The 16,047-nt window shown below is 39.5% G+C and overlaps 1 protein-coding gene across 8 annotated transcripts in view; it reads left to right on the top strand.

The window, feature by feature from the left end:
• The window catches only part of frmd4a (FERM domain containing 4A), a 156,729-nt gene extending 140,895 nt beyond the window's left edge, over positions 1-15,834 (top strand). For 6 of the 8 annotated variants that reach the window (XM_016243363.1, XM_016243370.1, XM_016243339.1 and 3 more), the window contains exons 15-23: positions 3,218-3,351; positions 4,306-4,428; positions 4,983-5,214; positions 5,487-5,543; positions 6,045-6,282; positions 6,371-6,526; positions 9,626-10,458; positions 11,465-11,561; positions 13,280-15,834. In XM_016243363.1, the coding sequence (XP_016098849.1) occupies positions 3,218-3,351; positions 4,306-4,428; positions 4,983-5,214; positions 5,487-5,543; positions 6,045-6,282; positions 6,371-6,526; positions 9,626-10,458; positions 11,465-11,561; positions 13,280-13,385 (1,976 nt within the window). In that variant the 3' untranslated portion in view covers positions 13,386-15,834. Of the gene's footprint in view, positions 1-3,217; positions 3,352-4,305; positions 4,429-4,982; positions 5,215-5,486; positions 5,544-6,044; positions 6,283-6,370; positions 6,527-9,625; positions 10,459-11,464; positions 11,562-12,435; positions 12,504-13,279 lie in introns of all 8 variants that reach the window. The other 2 variants (XM_016243347.1, XM_016243356.1) reach the window with 1 other exon arrangement.
• Positions 15,835-16,047: the final 213 nt, after the last annotated feature.

Consider the following 16,047-nt stretch of genomic DNA (forward strand, 5'->3'; position numbering starts at 1 on the left):
GTGCCTTTCTGAATACAGACACCAACCCATCCCTGCACATCACGTCCCCTGCACAACCTGGAACATAACATTTATTTTCCATGATCTGCCATTTTCGCTATTATCCTCGCTTGTTTCTTCACAATACCTGCAGAACTTCTGATGATTTGGCTGTGCAGGTCCAGCTGGCCTCGAACATGGGCGGGTATATGCAAATGTTGGGGCGTACATATTAGTGATCCCGACTGTAACGTCACAGTCGGTGTTATGTTCTGATTCGCCTATTCGTCAGTGGTCTTTTGAATGCACAAGATTTACATAAGAAGGAGGAAACAATGGTGTTTGAGGCTCACGGTATGTAATTTCCATGTACAGAACTGTTATTATTCAACTATGCCAAGGTAAATACAGTTTTCCATTCTATGGCACCTTTAAAAAAAACTTGCTTTTCAGTCTGAAATAATGTAAGACCTTCATTTCATCCACTGGTGGCATACTGGTGTTATACTGGCGGTATTGTAAATGTTAGGCAATAATATTATTGGTTTATATTATTTTTCCCTGCTCATGAAGTTTGGGTTATGTAAGCAGAAAACAAAAAGGTAGAAGACAGTATTACATTTTGCTTATTTTTAAGAATAATATGCATGATGAATCAGTCAAAGTATGGACAGGAACATTTATTATGAAAGTACAAGAGTCAGTTTAAAGTATTGTTATAAATACAGTACAGTTAAATGTGCATGTGTGTGTCATTGCTCTGTAAGGCCCTCAGATGCTTCAGAAATCTCCTGTCTCTTTATATGTAGTGTCTGAAAGGATAGAGAGTTTTCACAGAGACGTTCTCCTGAACAATGTCGCTCTGTTCCAATGGCAGAATTATTCTGTTTTTGTGTGTCATGCAGTGTGATGCCTTTCTTTGCAGTAGATTTGCTTCATAGGTTCACCACAGGACAGTTCTGCCCCTCTGGAGTTCCCATGAACCCCACCCAGCCCAAGTGTATGTCTCCATTACTAATTTTTTCTTAACGTCTTTTACTTCACATCCCCGTGCAGAATGCTTTCCACTGGGAAGCAAAAATGATGGATTTATTTGGCAACTCAGCAAATCCAAACTTGGCGAAGTGGAAAAGCTCTTTGCAGCTAAATTCTCCTGTCACACATACTCACAGGAACTGGGAGACAAGAATTCCCACTCTGGTTCACTCGTATGTTCAGAGTGTTTCTGGAATATTTACTTTTGGTCTTAGTGTGTCCAAAAATAATAATAATTTTACATACCACTAAATATTTTTTTTATTCCAAAATACACTGCCATTCAAAGTTTGGAGTCCATAAGATTTTTATATTTTTGAAAGAAGTTTTACCAAGGCTGCATTTAATCAAAAACACAGTAAAAACAGTAATACTATGAAATATTATTACAATTTAAAAATAACTTTTCAATTTTAAAATGTCATTTATTCCTGTGATGGCAAAACTGAATTTTCAGCATCATTACTCCAGTCTTCAGTGTGACGTGATCCTTCAGAAATCATTATAAGATGCGGATTCGGTGCTCAAGAAACATTTCTTCTTATCATCAATCTTGAAAACAGTCACAGAGCTCTACAGTGCGACCATTTCAGTCGCATTTGTGACTGAAAACTACTGCGTGAGACTATGAAAAAATATTTAGGAGCACCAGTGCGACTGACCAGATCTTCATCATATTTGTGATTGTGATCGCTGAGGGGAGCTTCAAAGGTTTCTACGTGTTTTTGTAGCGTTGAGTAATGTATCACAGTTATATCTCATGAATCCTTTCATAAGCAAAGTGTAGACAGGGTGTACATAAGAGAAATGTGAGATTGCGATGAGCTAAGATGAGTGACAGCTTTTAATGATTTTTAAGGGAGTTTGTAAATGTGATACTGATTCAATACAACAGTTAAATAGACAAGAAGTTAATATTAAGTGACTTACATTGTCTGACTATAACACTATTGTCTGATTTTGCTCTATTTCGTCATCGAAAATATTCAAACACAGCGGTGTTTCGTTTATGAATGAACTGCATTTTTAAACGAATCTAGTGAGTCAGTGATTCATGATTACCCATTCATAAATACTGTCACTTGCTTCATTCCTGAATGAATCAGCTGTTCGAATGAATCCTTTGAATGAATGATTCAGTGATAAAATCAGTGACTTGTCGCCACCTGCTGGCGGATTTAGTTTCATTTTTAAAGTATCTTTTCAGTTCTTTAAATCATTTAATATTTCTATATTCAACATTTTTTAAAACATTAATCTTAACATGAATTTATTGATTGAATTGCACTCATGCCACCTCTGATCCTCATTAAATGTCTGAAAATACATCTACAAGCCACTGTATGTATAATCTTTTTCTATTCTTAACTGTTTTAAATTCATTTGAAACCTTTTAAATAAATTTTTAAATCATTTTAAAAGTTTTTAAATCCTTGTATTATTTTCTTTTCTTTTATGTAAAGCACTTTGAATTACCATTGCGTATGAAATGTGCTATATAAATAAACAGACACACACACATAGAAAGCTTGACTGGACACTAGCGACACAGCCAGTAACCCCGGTCATATTCTCTCTCTATTACTGCTGACCCTTCACTGATTCCCAGACAGCTGCCTGCCCACACACACTCATTAGCCCCTTCCAAACACACCAAATGCATCACATTCCTCTGCAGAGATGCAGGAAGCTTCCATGATACTAAATGGTTTCAGTGTGAGAAAACACACATTCATAGCCTTGACTAATTTCTACCACAGGTAAACAAATACTAATTGTGTAGTGATATTAAGGTATCACACTTGTTATGTAATCCTTCCAAATCTTGCCAAAAAATTTAGCTCACTTCCTTGTAAACATCTCAGACACACAACTTTGCCTTATGCTCTGATACACATGGAGTATCTGCTAAACAATGTTGCCCCATTGGGGCCCTTTGTTCAATTTTGTCCGGAAACACACACACTTTGCCCCTTTCATAGCATTGAAAGAGATGAAGTACACACCCTCTTGCTAAGCGAGAAGGTCAGTTGATTGTTTAAGCTGAAGTCTAGAGCTGCTTGTGCTGATTTGACCTTTAAACATTTCTGATCTTTGACCTTTAGGTCACACGCACACATACATATTTGGTCAAATGTGACGTATGTCAACCCTAGATTTGATATTACCTTGTGTATGTATGTATGTGTGTGTGTGTTTGTAGGCTCTCAAGAGTCAGACAGCTCCCAGACCGCTAAGAAGGACATGTTGACGGCTCTGAGGGCCAGACAGGAAGCTCTGGAGGAGACGCTGAGAAAGAGAATAGAGGAACTCAAGAGCATTTGCATCAGAGAAGCGGTAAGGATCGAAACAACTTCTCACTTCAGCATAATGGCTCTGTTGAAAAAAACCTGAGCTTATTTGCTGTCTGCAGTCTGCATAGGAAGCTATTTTGCCAGAAAAAGGACTATTAAATTTTTTCGTGTGCAAAGAATGTTTTAAATCATACATGGTTCGCACGTGTCTTTAAAAAGTATTACATTTAATTTGATCAAATATAAGGTGGTACAAAGTCTGTCTTAAATGTAAATATCTTAAATGGTACAACAAAATCTCTTAAAGAAATATCACTTTAGAAGTCTTAAATTTCTCTATGAAAAAACAGGAATCACAATACGCCTTGATGTCATTGTTAAACTTCAAAAGACTGATCACTGCACATTCAAAGTCAAAACACTGCGCTGTTGTGCGCTCTACACGATTACAGTTTCAAAGCAGTTCACAATCAATCAATACCACAAGCTGGTAATTCATTTACAATTTCTGGATATTATTGGTATTTTGGTCACATAGTAAACTGTTATGGACATTTAATTCAATGTAAACCCTTGTAGCTTCTGTGGGTCGCCCTGTCATTCAATATATAGATTTTACTAGCATTGGCACAATAGTCTTTTTATTGCCTTTATGTATATTAGTACATAAACCAATTTCATTACAGATGTGTATATTGAATAAAACTGTTGAGTATCTTAAACTTGTAGTTGGCCTGTTTTACTGTTAAATATGTGCCCAGCCTGTTTAATCAAGTGAAAAAAATCTATGATACATGACTTATGATTTAAAGTTTTTGAAAGCAGCACACTTTTGTTCAGAATAATGCCTTAGGATGCCTAAAGATCATGTTGCAAACAGTCAAGCCTGGATTTGCTTCCCTCAAAGGTGTTGATCAGAACTAGAATCTTAATCTCACACACTCATACACACACAAAAAGCTGGATTAAGAGTGTAACATAGTGTGTTGTGTTTCAGGAGCTGACAGGAAAACTTCCAAAAGAGTACCCTCTCGACCCCGGGGAGGAGCCGCCCACCATCAGACGCAAAATCGGCACCGCCTACAAACTGGACGAGCAGAAGATCCTGCCCAAAGGAGAGGTCAGTGACTGTTTTTAGTGTGATTTATAGTTGGTACTGTAAAAACTTCTGAACCCCTGACCACAGCGAACGCTGCTCAATTGTTTCTTCATACACTGCCCTTTAAGCCACAATTAGATATCCATATATGTGTGCAGGGGTCTATAAATAGCTCCAGTCTGGCATGATCAGAGGAAGTGGCGATAGTGCAGTGTATGCGTTGAGTGTCAGCCAAAGGAACTGGATTACAAAACCCCAAAAACGAGCTTAGCTGTGTAAATGAAGAAAATTGATTTATGCAAGAGGTCATAATGTCATCTTTGTATGTGTGTTTTTACATGACTGATGATTGTTAATTTTGGGTAATTAATCGAAGGCATTGATAAGAGGCCACAATATCTTAGCTGTCTCAATGTGTGCGTGAGAACTAGACAACTTGGCGCCCATAGTTGTCTTGTTATTTTGACAATGTGTGTTGGTAATTTCACAAATGATGATAGGAAGGATTATGTGTTTTTCTTTTTTTGGCTCAGTTTACTCGTTTTTTGTATGTTTACATCTGTGTGTTTTTTTAGGAAGAGGAGTTGGAGCGTTTGGAAAGGGAATTTGCCATCCAGTCCCAGATAACGGAGGCAGCGCGGCGGTTAGCATCCGATCCTCACATCAGCAGCAAAAAGTTGAAGAAACAGAGGAAGACTTCATATCTGAATGCTCTGAAGAAGCTGCAAGACATCGAGAACGGCATCAACGAGTACCGTGTTCGCTCTGGGAAGAAACCCACACAACGTGCATCTCTAATCATAGAGGGTGAGGAATTCTGTTCATTGTATTTGTAGATGTTTTCGCAGTGCTCCTGTGAGTTCATTAAGTGTTTCCTCTGTAAAGTCTTTCATGCTGAGAGCAAGAGTAATCGCACCTCCCCATAGACCTATAAAACTGTGTGAACGTGTCTATGTGTGACCTCTGCTGCGAAAATTCATTTAACGCACTCGGTATTCACGCTCAGGTTGCGAAGATTTATTTGACATGTTGGTGTATGTGAGTTTTAGCTTTTAAGTGTCTTTGTATTTGTTCGGCAGAAGCGAATATTGGCTCAGAGGACAGCTCACTGTCTGACGCCCTGGTGCTGGATGATGGTAAGTTTTGTACCATAATTTAAGGGGGTCTGAATACTTTCCGTACCCACTGTAAATACCAATTTTATATCTGTATTCTGGTTTCAAATTGAAGCAGAATAATTAACAAAAAAATAGGTCAGGGTTTGATTATATTCATCTGTAATTAATTGGATTGTGAAAAGAGGGTGTTGCAAACAAGAATGAAGCCAGCATAAACTATTCTTTTGCCAATTAATATAGTTTACATATACAAAACAGGCATTTTCCTCATTAATCATTAATTTTGCTGATTAATATTTCATTTGCTGATTGGTATTTTTTAAAAGAACTTTGAATGTGGCTCATCCAATCAGTTAATATACATTAAGACTCTAATTTAGTTTTCATTCATTTAGTTTTCTTAATTTCTATAATTTCTTTTAGCAATTCTGTCCCCCAAAGTAAAAGAAACAGGTATGCATGCACCATCTTAACATTAAATTATATGTTTATCTCATATCCTCTCACTCTGTTCTCCAGACGACCCCCAGGTGACAGGAACCCCTACGTTCTCTCCGGCTGCCTCCCCACACAAAGGTCTCCCTCCCCGACCCCCGTCCCACAGCCGACCGCCTCCCCCACAGTCCCTGGACGGACTGAGACACCTGCATTTCCAACGCAGTGACTATGACAAGTCCCCGATCAAACCGCGCATGTGGAGCGAAAGCTCATTAGACGAACCCTATGAACGGGTGAAGAAACGCTCCTCACACTCCAGGTACAGACCTGTCTAAAAAATATTCTTATGAGTAGTGTGGTGCACATGTAAATAAATGAATTATGTTTATTCTTTTCTCTTTTTGCAGTAGTCACAGGCGGTTCCCCAGCACTGGCAGCTGTGAGGCGGGAGGGAGCAACTCTCTCCAGAACAGCCCTGTGCACTCCCTCCCTCACTGGAACAGCCAGTCCAGCATGCCCTCCACCCCTGACCTGAGAACACGGAGCTATGTGCACTCGGCCAGGTGCTGGACACACACACACACACTTAAATATCCTCTGCTGTCGACATGAGAACATCACCTGTGGTTTTATTCCAGGGTGTCCGCGGGGTCTTAAAAAGTTGATAAATCAATTTAGGGAAAATTAAGGCCCTATTAAAAGTCTTAAATGCTATTTTCCAAGGTATTCAATTTTGTAGGGCTGCCCCCTAATAGTTGACTAGTCATTAGTCGACCAAAATTTCATTAGTCGCTTAGTCGCAGAAAAAAAAAATCAGCAGGAAGTGGCGAAGTCACGCAGTCCGTGACGAACAGATCGTTAACGGCTGGTCTGTGTTAATACAGTACATCAGGCAGGACATCCAAACGCTCGCCTATCATTCATCAACCTCAAATATGGCTTTTCATTTGAAATATGTAGGTAGTAGCAACTTTACATGGCCATTCAATCTAATGTTAATCTAGAGAAATGTGCGCTATTCAAGTGTCTGTGCGGAGTGTGGAAGCTGAACAGTAGCACGCTCACTGCATGACAGATGGAGGCGCCGTTGCGGCCACTTTTAAAATACTCCCTCATTTCTGCTCATATGATAATAGTAATACATCTTTTGAATCTGTAAAGACTCTACGTTTATTTGTGTGCACTCACACGATTTTGTAAAATAATGAAAGCAAACAGGATGCGATTTCTGCCGTCTCGGTCTCTGTGAACTTGAGCGTGAAACTCAGTGTATGCTTGCCTTACAGCCATGAAAAATATATCTATAGAGAGTGAAATGTATACTTTTAAATGAACCAATTCAAATGGAAAACAAATATTCTCAGATTATGTAATCCATATGAAACATGCATAAAGGCGCATCACTACTGCGGAGATGACAAGTCAGTGACGCCAACTTCATCTCTTAAACCGAAAACACAGAAAGCACTAGTTTATCAATAAATTATTAAAATGTTAATGCAGTCTCCTTGCTGTTTTTCCCTGACACATTCATAATTATTAAATCTGCCGGTACACTGTGGCAAGCTTTTTTTGCGTGCGCTTGAGCGCTTATTAAGCTATGTAGGCAATTAAAGGCTCATTATTATGATTTAAATAGTATATTAATAAACGTGCGACTAATAGTCGACTAATGCTTAAAATGAACGACTACTAGTCGACCAGAAAAATCTTAAGTCGAGGGCAGCTTTTCATTATGTATATTTGTCCGAATAGTGGGGTTCTGTGTAGTTTATTTATGGAATCCCTCAAGATTTGGCGTCATCTGTTATGTCGCACACTGACTGCACCGCTACATGATAGCCCGGGGCTTGTTGATCCCACTCTCGCTGAATTTCTGACCATTACCGCCCGCTCCCATCTGCTCCCGCGATTTTTGTGTCCGCACTCAATAACATTCTAATATTGTATATAATTTTTTCCGCATCAGGGAACCGCTATCAATATGTGGGTTATTTAAATCGCTTTTGAAAGGGAGCACACATTACGAAATAAAATATTTGTCAATGATTTTAAACTGCTGATTTTAAACTGTTGCCATGGGTTGATTTTCCCCAGTGGGTTAAAGGTTTGAAATATTGCATAAATTACATTTGACTGAAATGCTTGTACTCCAACATTTTGCATTCTACCTGTAATAAAACTGCTAAACATTTTGTGGAGGGCCACTAGAAGGAAGACTTTGAGCTGTGTTTATGATCAATGTGCATGACATTGACTGTAAATTATGTATTTTTGTACATAAAATATGTATGTGACATATTTTTATGTTTGGGACATGGTCATTGCACTACTTTGGGCTGTTTTTTACTAGCATGGGATGCACAATTAAAATGATGGAATAGTTGTGATCGTTATTTTACCTTTCATGATCATTCAGACTTGATCAGGTGCTGTACTGACACTCTGTGTCAAGTCTGCATCAAATCAAGCACTCCGTAATCACAGGTAAACTGTCTGACCAGTCAGGTGTTTGTCATGAGAAGTGTTCCACAAAATAGCTATGGTTTGCAGACAGTTATAAGAGTTGATATTACAAATACGTCTTTTGAATATACTGTGTGAACTCATTTTCCTGTTAGCTCGGAGAGCTTTATTTTCCCTCCTCAATAAGTTTTGTCAGTTGTTTTGTTAATTGGTCTAATTCTTGTTTCTTGGGTTGCATTGGTTAGTCACTCAATTAATTCTCTTGTGCTTCGTCCCCCCCTTCTGAATTATGTTGCATTGATAAGGAGTTATCACAAAGTTAGGCTGTTTAGTTGTGCTAACTTACAATCAATATAAGTTAAAGTGTCGCCAATGTAACCGGTTAAAACTTGGAGTGGCGATGAGGTCTTCAAATGTATGGAAAGAATCTTAAAAAATGTCTTAAAAGGTATCAAATTTAACTCCATGATTCCTGTATATACACTGTTTTCAACATACTATTTACATAATTGTATTGTTAGGCTAAATAAATTCATTCTTTTTTATATGAATGATTTATATTTCAACTCGTTCATATTTTATGTAATAATATAATTAATATGTATATAATATAATGTATTTATTTATTTATTTATTTTTGTTTACAACTACATTTAAAATAAAATTAAAACCAAACATAAAATCAACATAAATTCAAAATCGACCCTATTTACTATAAAAAAAAAAAAAAACATTCAGTCCAAAGAAAAATAATGTCTGTGTTTGTAATCTTTCTTCAAAATACACTACAAGTCAAAAGTTTTGTTTTGGGAAGATTTTTTAAATATTTTTTAAAGAAATCACTTATGTTCACCAATGCTGCATTTATTTGAACAAAAATATAGTAAAATTGTGAAATATTATTACAATTTAAAAGAATTGTTTTCTGTTTTTTATATTTTAAAATGTGATTTATTCCTGTGATGGCAAAGCTGAATTTTTAATAGCCATTACTCCAGTCTTCAGTGTCGCATGATCCTTCAGAAATCATTCTAATATGCTGATTTGGTGCTCAGTTATTATCAGTCATTGTAATGCATCTTTGCTGAATAAAAATATTAATTTATTATAAATAAAAAATGTTTTAAAAATATAATATTTAAATATTAAAAATGTTTGAATAATCCACTAAAATTCAGTTTTCAATTCTTTCTCAGTTTAACTCAGCCATTCCGTGGCCGGAGTTCCAGTTTGGAGTCTCAGGGGAAGCTGCTACCCTTGGAGGTGGACACAGAGGCGGGACTTAGCCCTGACCTGTTTCTGTCAGGACCACAGAGGACAGGAAGCAATGGCTCTGTTGTCCCCGACGACTGCTCATCTTGCACCAGCCACTCCAGTTCAGAACATTACTACCCCTCATCCACCTCCAACCCTAACTACTGTACGCTGGCTGAGGACTCGCCCTCCAAAGCCCGGCAGCGTCAACGTCACAAGTCTGCCGGACACCTAGGCGCGTCCAGTTCTGGCAGCATGCCCAACCTGGCAGCCCGCAATGGGAGCACCCACGGAGGTGTGTGCGGTAGCCACCAGGGTGTGTACCTCCACAGCCAGAGCCAACCCTCCTCGCAGTATCGCATCAAAGAGTACCCGCTGTACACGGAGGGCAGCAGCCCCAGCGCAGTGGTTGTCCGCAGCCTGGAGAACGACCAGGAGGGGCACTACAGTGTCAAGGCACAGTTCAAGACCTCCAACTCATACACAGCCGGGGGGCTTTATAAGGAGGGGTGGGGCTCCGGGGAGGATGGGGAAGCGGGTGGTGGCAGCGGGAGGTTGACGCCCTCCCGCTCACAGATTGTGAGGACTCCGTCTCTGGGCAGGGAAGGAGGAGGAGGAGGAGGAGGGGGGCGGGCAGCGGTGTCAGAGGAGCTGCGGTGCTGGTACCAGCGCTCATCTGGATCGATAAAGGAACACAGCCGCGTCACTCACACCAGCTCCAATGCTTCAGATGGCCGTGGAGGACGAATAGGGACACTAGTGAAGGGGTCACCAGGTGAGCAGATCAAATATAAATGATGCAACAAGATATGGATACCTGCAAGACTTAGGTCAGAGTTAACATCATAAATTAGATGCAAACATGGTTCCTGATTGTGGCAATTTTTTTTGTCGCATAGATAGATAGATAGATAGATGAATTTGAGGCTGTGAAAAAAAAGTTCATTTAACATGTAATACTGTCCTGTCTTATTTTCACAACCCATGATTTATGAATAAAAAGTGAAAGTGACGTGACATGACATGTGGCCAAGTATGGTGACCCGTACTTGGAATTAGTGCTCTGCATTTAACCCATCCAAAATGCACACACACAGCAGTGAACACACACACCGTGAACACACACCCGGAGCAGTGGGCAGCTATTTTTGCTGCGGCGCCCGGGGAGCAGTTGAGGGTTCGGTGCCTTGCTCAAGGGCACCTCAGTCGTGGTATTGAAGGTGGGAGAGAGCGCTGTACATTCACTCCCCCCACCTACAATCCCTGCCGGTACGAGACTCCGACTCTCTAACCATTAGGCCACAACTTCCCCTAATCAACACCCAGGTACACTAGGGTAAAATATGGTGCAAACTGTGATTCTCACCCTCACAACCTCATTTTCACATTCACATTTCATTCACATATGCTGTGTCCTTTAGGTAAGGTCTGTACATTTCACTTTACTGTGTATAAATTCTTTCTACTGCAGTGATTTAGTGTGTATGACAGAGACTATTATTTTATGTGTCAACTTAAGTACATTGCTGTGAGGTGTGTGTATGGAGGCTGTCAGGGTGGTCTGGTCAGTGTGTGGGTGTGGGTGTGTGTTGTGTGTTGTGGGCATTATCACCTCTCTCTGGGTGGCAGAATCACACCAAACCTTTTACAGAAGCTCAAGAGGGTGTTGGCAGTAAGCAGTCAGCTTTATCTCCGACACGTTCACCACGTGTATAAGCATATGTGACTGTAGTTCAGCTGTGTGCATTAGTGTCTTACAGTGGAGTCTCTGTGCGTTTCAGCTGCATCTCCACACAGTCAGAGGAGTGGAACTCCCTGCAGTGACCCTGCAGCTACACCCCCCTGCAGCCCACAACACATACTCAACTGGCAGAGCGGGTAAGACACTGAATCAATTAGAATTTTACTAATTTATATATATATATATATATATATAAAATGCCTTGTAGTCCAATATTATTTTCTTGAAATGTAGATGTTCTAGAAGGAACTAATTATGTCTAATCAGTAGTTAGTTCACAGTAGCACAACATAGTATCTAGTATTCCAGTGGCTTGTTAGATAAAGTACTGCATCTCTGTAGTTTCTTAGATGGACTTACCAAACAGAATCATGTAATAATACAAAAAAAATGAGTGACACTTTTTTTCAGCCTAATCCGAAGGACAAATCATTTTAAATTAGTTGTTAGATTTTTTCTCTCATAATTAAGTTTGCATTGTAGTCAATGTGAATAGATCTGTGTGGAAAAAAAATCACTTGCAATATTTGTCAGTGATTTGCATCACTCTAGATGTGAGTATGCTTTTAGGCTAGGCTGATATGGTTTTCCTTGCACTAAACTTTGACCATGAATGTTTATATATACTTCATATTTTCATTGTGCTGTTCTTGGTTCCTTCCAAAATTGCACAATTGGATTTCCTGTAGATTGCACAGCTTTGTTTGTCAGTGGGTATTTACTTCAAAGAACAGACATATTTGAGGATGTTGGTCAAAGTTTGGGACTTGGAGCACATTCTCTTGGTTTAGACATCCACCTAACTGTACCAATGCTTTGTCTGTGTTGTTCACTTTAATAGTGTGTAACAGAACTACCCCAGTGTCAAAATTACACAACTCACTCTACATTAACTGATCACAGCTACCCACAAATGCTAATCTCTCTCTCTCTCTCTCTCTCTCTCTCTCTCTGTGTGTGTCTCACTAACCCACCTCTGCCTGAATGTGTATGTGTGTTTTCTCGGGGCAGTGATACGACTGAAAGTTCTCCTACTGAAGATCGTTCTCCCTCTCACCAAAGCACTGACCAGTAGAGAGGTACACTCTCTCAATCTCTCTCTCGCTCTCTCTCTCTCTCTCTCTCTCTCTCTCTCTCTTTCTCTCTCAATCTCTATCTCTCTGCATGTTCTGTATCTCACTCTTTCACTCCTTCACCTCTCTGACTGTGTCATTTTCTTGTGTTGGAATTTAACTTGTAACTGAATTTGTATTGCAAAATGCAAATTTTATTTGTGTTATTTCATTAAAAATGTACTAAAGAGTACTGAAGCAAAACTTTGTTATGGGCAGTATGACCAAACTTTTGTATATAATGTATACATATGTATGTGTATATATATATATATATATTTGTATATATAATAATTCATTACATTTATATTGCGCTTTTCTAAGCACTCAAAGCGCTTTACATTGTGAGGGGAAATCTCCTCATCCACCACCAGTGTGCAGCATCCACCTGGATGATGCGGCGGCAGCCATATTGTGCCAGAAAGCCCACCACACACCAGCTTTATTGGTGGAGAGGAGATATATATATATATATATATACAGTAGTCAACATTTGAAGTGGATCAAAAAAGTTCATCAAAGTTGTCCTAAGACAAGAACACATTTTGGTTTTAGGTTTCATCACTTTGATGAAAGGTTTTGATTCACTTCAAATGTTGACTAGTGTATGTAATTTTTTAATGAATCTATTAAATATTTTAAAGGAGATGTAAAATATTAATGTAATATTTAATGTACAGCCTGTTAAATATACCTATGAAATGTCAGAATGTCTGACACTTTCCTCTACTTCTCATCTGCAGATCGCCATTCTCCGATAGTTGTTTCCTGAGCAGTCCCCTGTGCTCTGAGATAGTGGACGTACAGTGGTACGGGCACGAGAAGGCAAAGCCAGGAACGCTCGTCTAAACCGTCATCCCTCATCCCTCTCTCTTTAAAAGAGTGTTCAGAAGGCAGGTCTGACCACAGTCTGGACCTCGACTCATCCGAAAACACCTATGGCTGGAGCCAATACCACCTCGACCTCTCCTTCCTCTCTGTCTCTCTGTATATCCGGCGGTACAGTGCTTATGAACTATGGGAATACGAGAGTCTAAATGAACTGAGCTTGACATTGTCTGACCCTCCCACTCTGACTTTTCAACTTCGACCCAGTTAGTTGGCTGCCAGTTCCTCCGTATGCACAAACCCTCCGTTTTTAATCCATCGCTGGATCAGTGTGCATTAGAGAGATGTCAAATGCGCATTGTACTATAAGTGAACCCCACTCGTGCACACACACATGCTAAAATAGACATTCGTCCCCTGCTGTTGTGTGTGTCCCTCTGCACTGATGTCAGAGAGCCGGCGTCGTTCTCTCTCATGCACAAAAAAACATTCCGATGGATTGCTTTGGCGTCAACCATCTTTGTAGATCTTTATGTTCTCAGTTCTGTTAAAAAAAAACAGTATGTGACCACAAGCCCCTCCTTCATCCTACAACGCCACTCCTCATTGGACCGGAGTGCATCATAAGCCCCTCCCACTGTTTGTGAACTTTGATACTTTGTGAATAACAATAGAGCATTTAAAAAAGGCAGAAGCCTTTCTTAGGCCGTTCTGGATTGAAAGATGAGCCCTGATATCATATCGCTCAAGATTACTACGTCAAAAGTACGTCATTCCGAGGAAATTCAAAGCGTTGTGGTCTTTGTGCGTAATGTTGATTTGTCATTCTCAAGTTCATCGATTCTGGTCCATTTTTGCAGAACATTAGCTAACTTAGAAGCCATAGCTATACAACAAATCTTAAAACGTTTAGCTTAGAGGTTTTAGCATGACCCTCGGCTTTGAACGACCGATCTGTGAAGTACTGCAACTCAGGCTGCAAGCGGCAACTCGCCACCATGGTGCTCTAAGCCTGAACTGCACATCCCACAATGCCCTGCTGTATGCCCACACTGCATGAACGGTCACAAACCCCCGCGTATAGTGTTGTGACATCAGTGAAGTAACGAGACACACGAAAAACCTTCTCCAAACACTCCTGGCCTTATGGGTTTCCTGTTTTTACGTATCTGTTCTTAATATTCAGGATTTTACTTAACTGTAACACAACTATGACATTACGTTCTTGTTTAAGAAACCATCAAAAGTCAGATGAGCACAAAGCAACGTGGCACACCGACACAATATTTCAATGAAAATAACGTTACCTCTTCCCTGAGCTGTTAAAGGCTTTCAGGAGAACAGCATTCCAGAATGTGACGCGATTAAAGCTGGTGTTTCATTTTAAAAGCAGCCGGTAAGAAACTACAAGCTCAGATAATACAGGGTGTTTCATGCTTTTATCATGCAGTCAACAAGATCCGAAACCACGTGTGCCCCTCGCCTCGATCGTCTGACCGAGGAAACATCAAGCCATAACACTAAAGACCGCATTTGCTACACACTGCGAGATACGAAACATTGTACGTGAAACAGGTAGCTAAAAGCACACCCTTTGCCGTTACAACTCGACAGATCTTCAAAAAAGTCAACAGTTTGTGCATTAACATAAGCAGTCATTACAAATGTGTATTATAGGCCCATGAAGGGCCTATAAGTAAACCAGACGTTTTTATCTGCCCTGAAATTGATTGTTGATTATTTTTGTGCATGCTCAGCACACTGTGTTATGCATCTTGATGTTAAAACTAAAACCCGGTGTAAAAACAGCCCTTCATTTAGAGGTCATTCAGACCTTGTACCCTTTTAGGCCAATGTGAGCTCACTCCTCTCGTCTACCTGTACTCTATAACAAAAACATAATTTTTTATATATTAAAAAAAAACAACTAACACATTTATGAACATTTATAGGCAGGACTGTGGAAACTGGGTTCTTTTAAAAGAAATCGTAAAAGCATTCGTTTAATGATTTTTATAAATCAGTATTCATTTTATTTTCGGGTCTTTAAGCTGGGAAATAGCAGCAACACATTCAGGTGCTACAGGAAGACCAGTTACTGCTTTGGTTTCCTAGCTGTAGACTTTTCCTAACTGTTGTCAGTAGTTTTAATACCAGTCGTGCAAAATGAAGGACGTTAGTTACTAAACTGTCTTCTCACTTCATCTTGACAATAGAGCATGTTTCATGAGTTAATTTCCAGACATAACCGGACACAATAAAATGGTGTTGTAGAAAAAATAAAGTGGAATTGTTGGGCGGGTTAAATATAACCAAATTCCACAGTTAATTTATTCTTTTTTCTATTAAGAATTTGTATAGTAACATTTTTCAAAAACCGTGTTGTTGGCAACGGATACTGAATTTTCCAGATGAGACATGTGGTGGTTCTTGAGATTCTGAAATAAATTATTGCTGAATGTTCTCTAAACCGAAGCGTGAAATCACTTTATTGCTATTATTCAGATTTCTTGTTTCCCATATGAATGAATACGCATTGTTAATGTATGTTTATGGTTATTCATAATGCAATATGCCCCTCCAGGTGGATGAAGGTGATGATCTGCTTGCTCCAGATGTAATTGAAATTCTTCCGCATGTCACCTTGGTGGATTATGTCCCTGCATGTGTAATGAGATCAGCC

Source organism: Sinocyclocheilus grahami, unplaced genomic scaffold (assembly GCF_001515645.1).
Source record: "Sinocyclocheilus grahami isolate Dianchi unplaced genomic scaffold, SAMN03320097.WGS_v1.1 scaffold22.1, whole genome shotgun sequence".
Taxonomy (NCBI): Eukaryota; Metazoa; Chordata; class Actinopteri; order Cypriniformes; family Cyprinidae; genus Sinocyclocheilus; species Sinocyclocheilus grahami.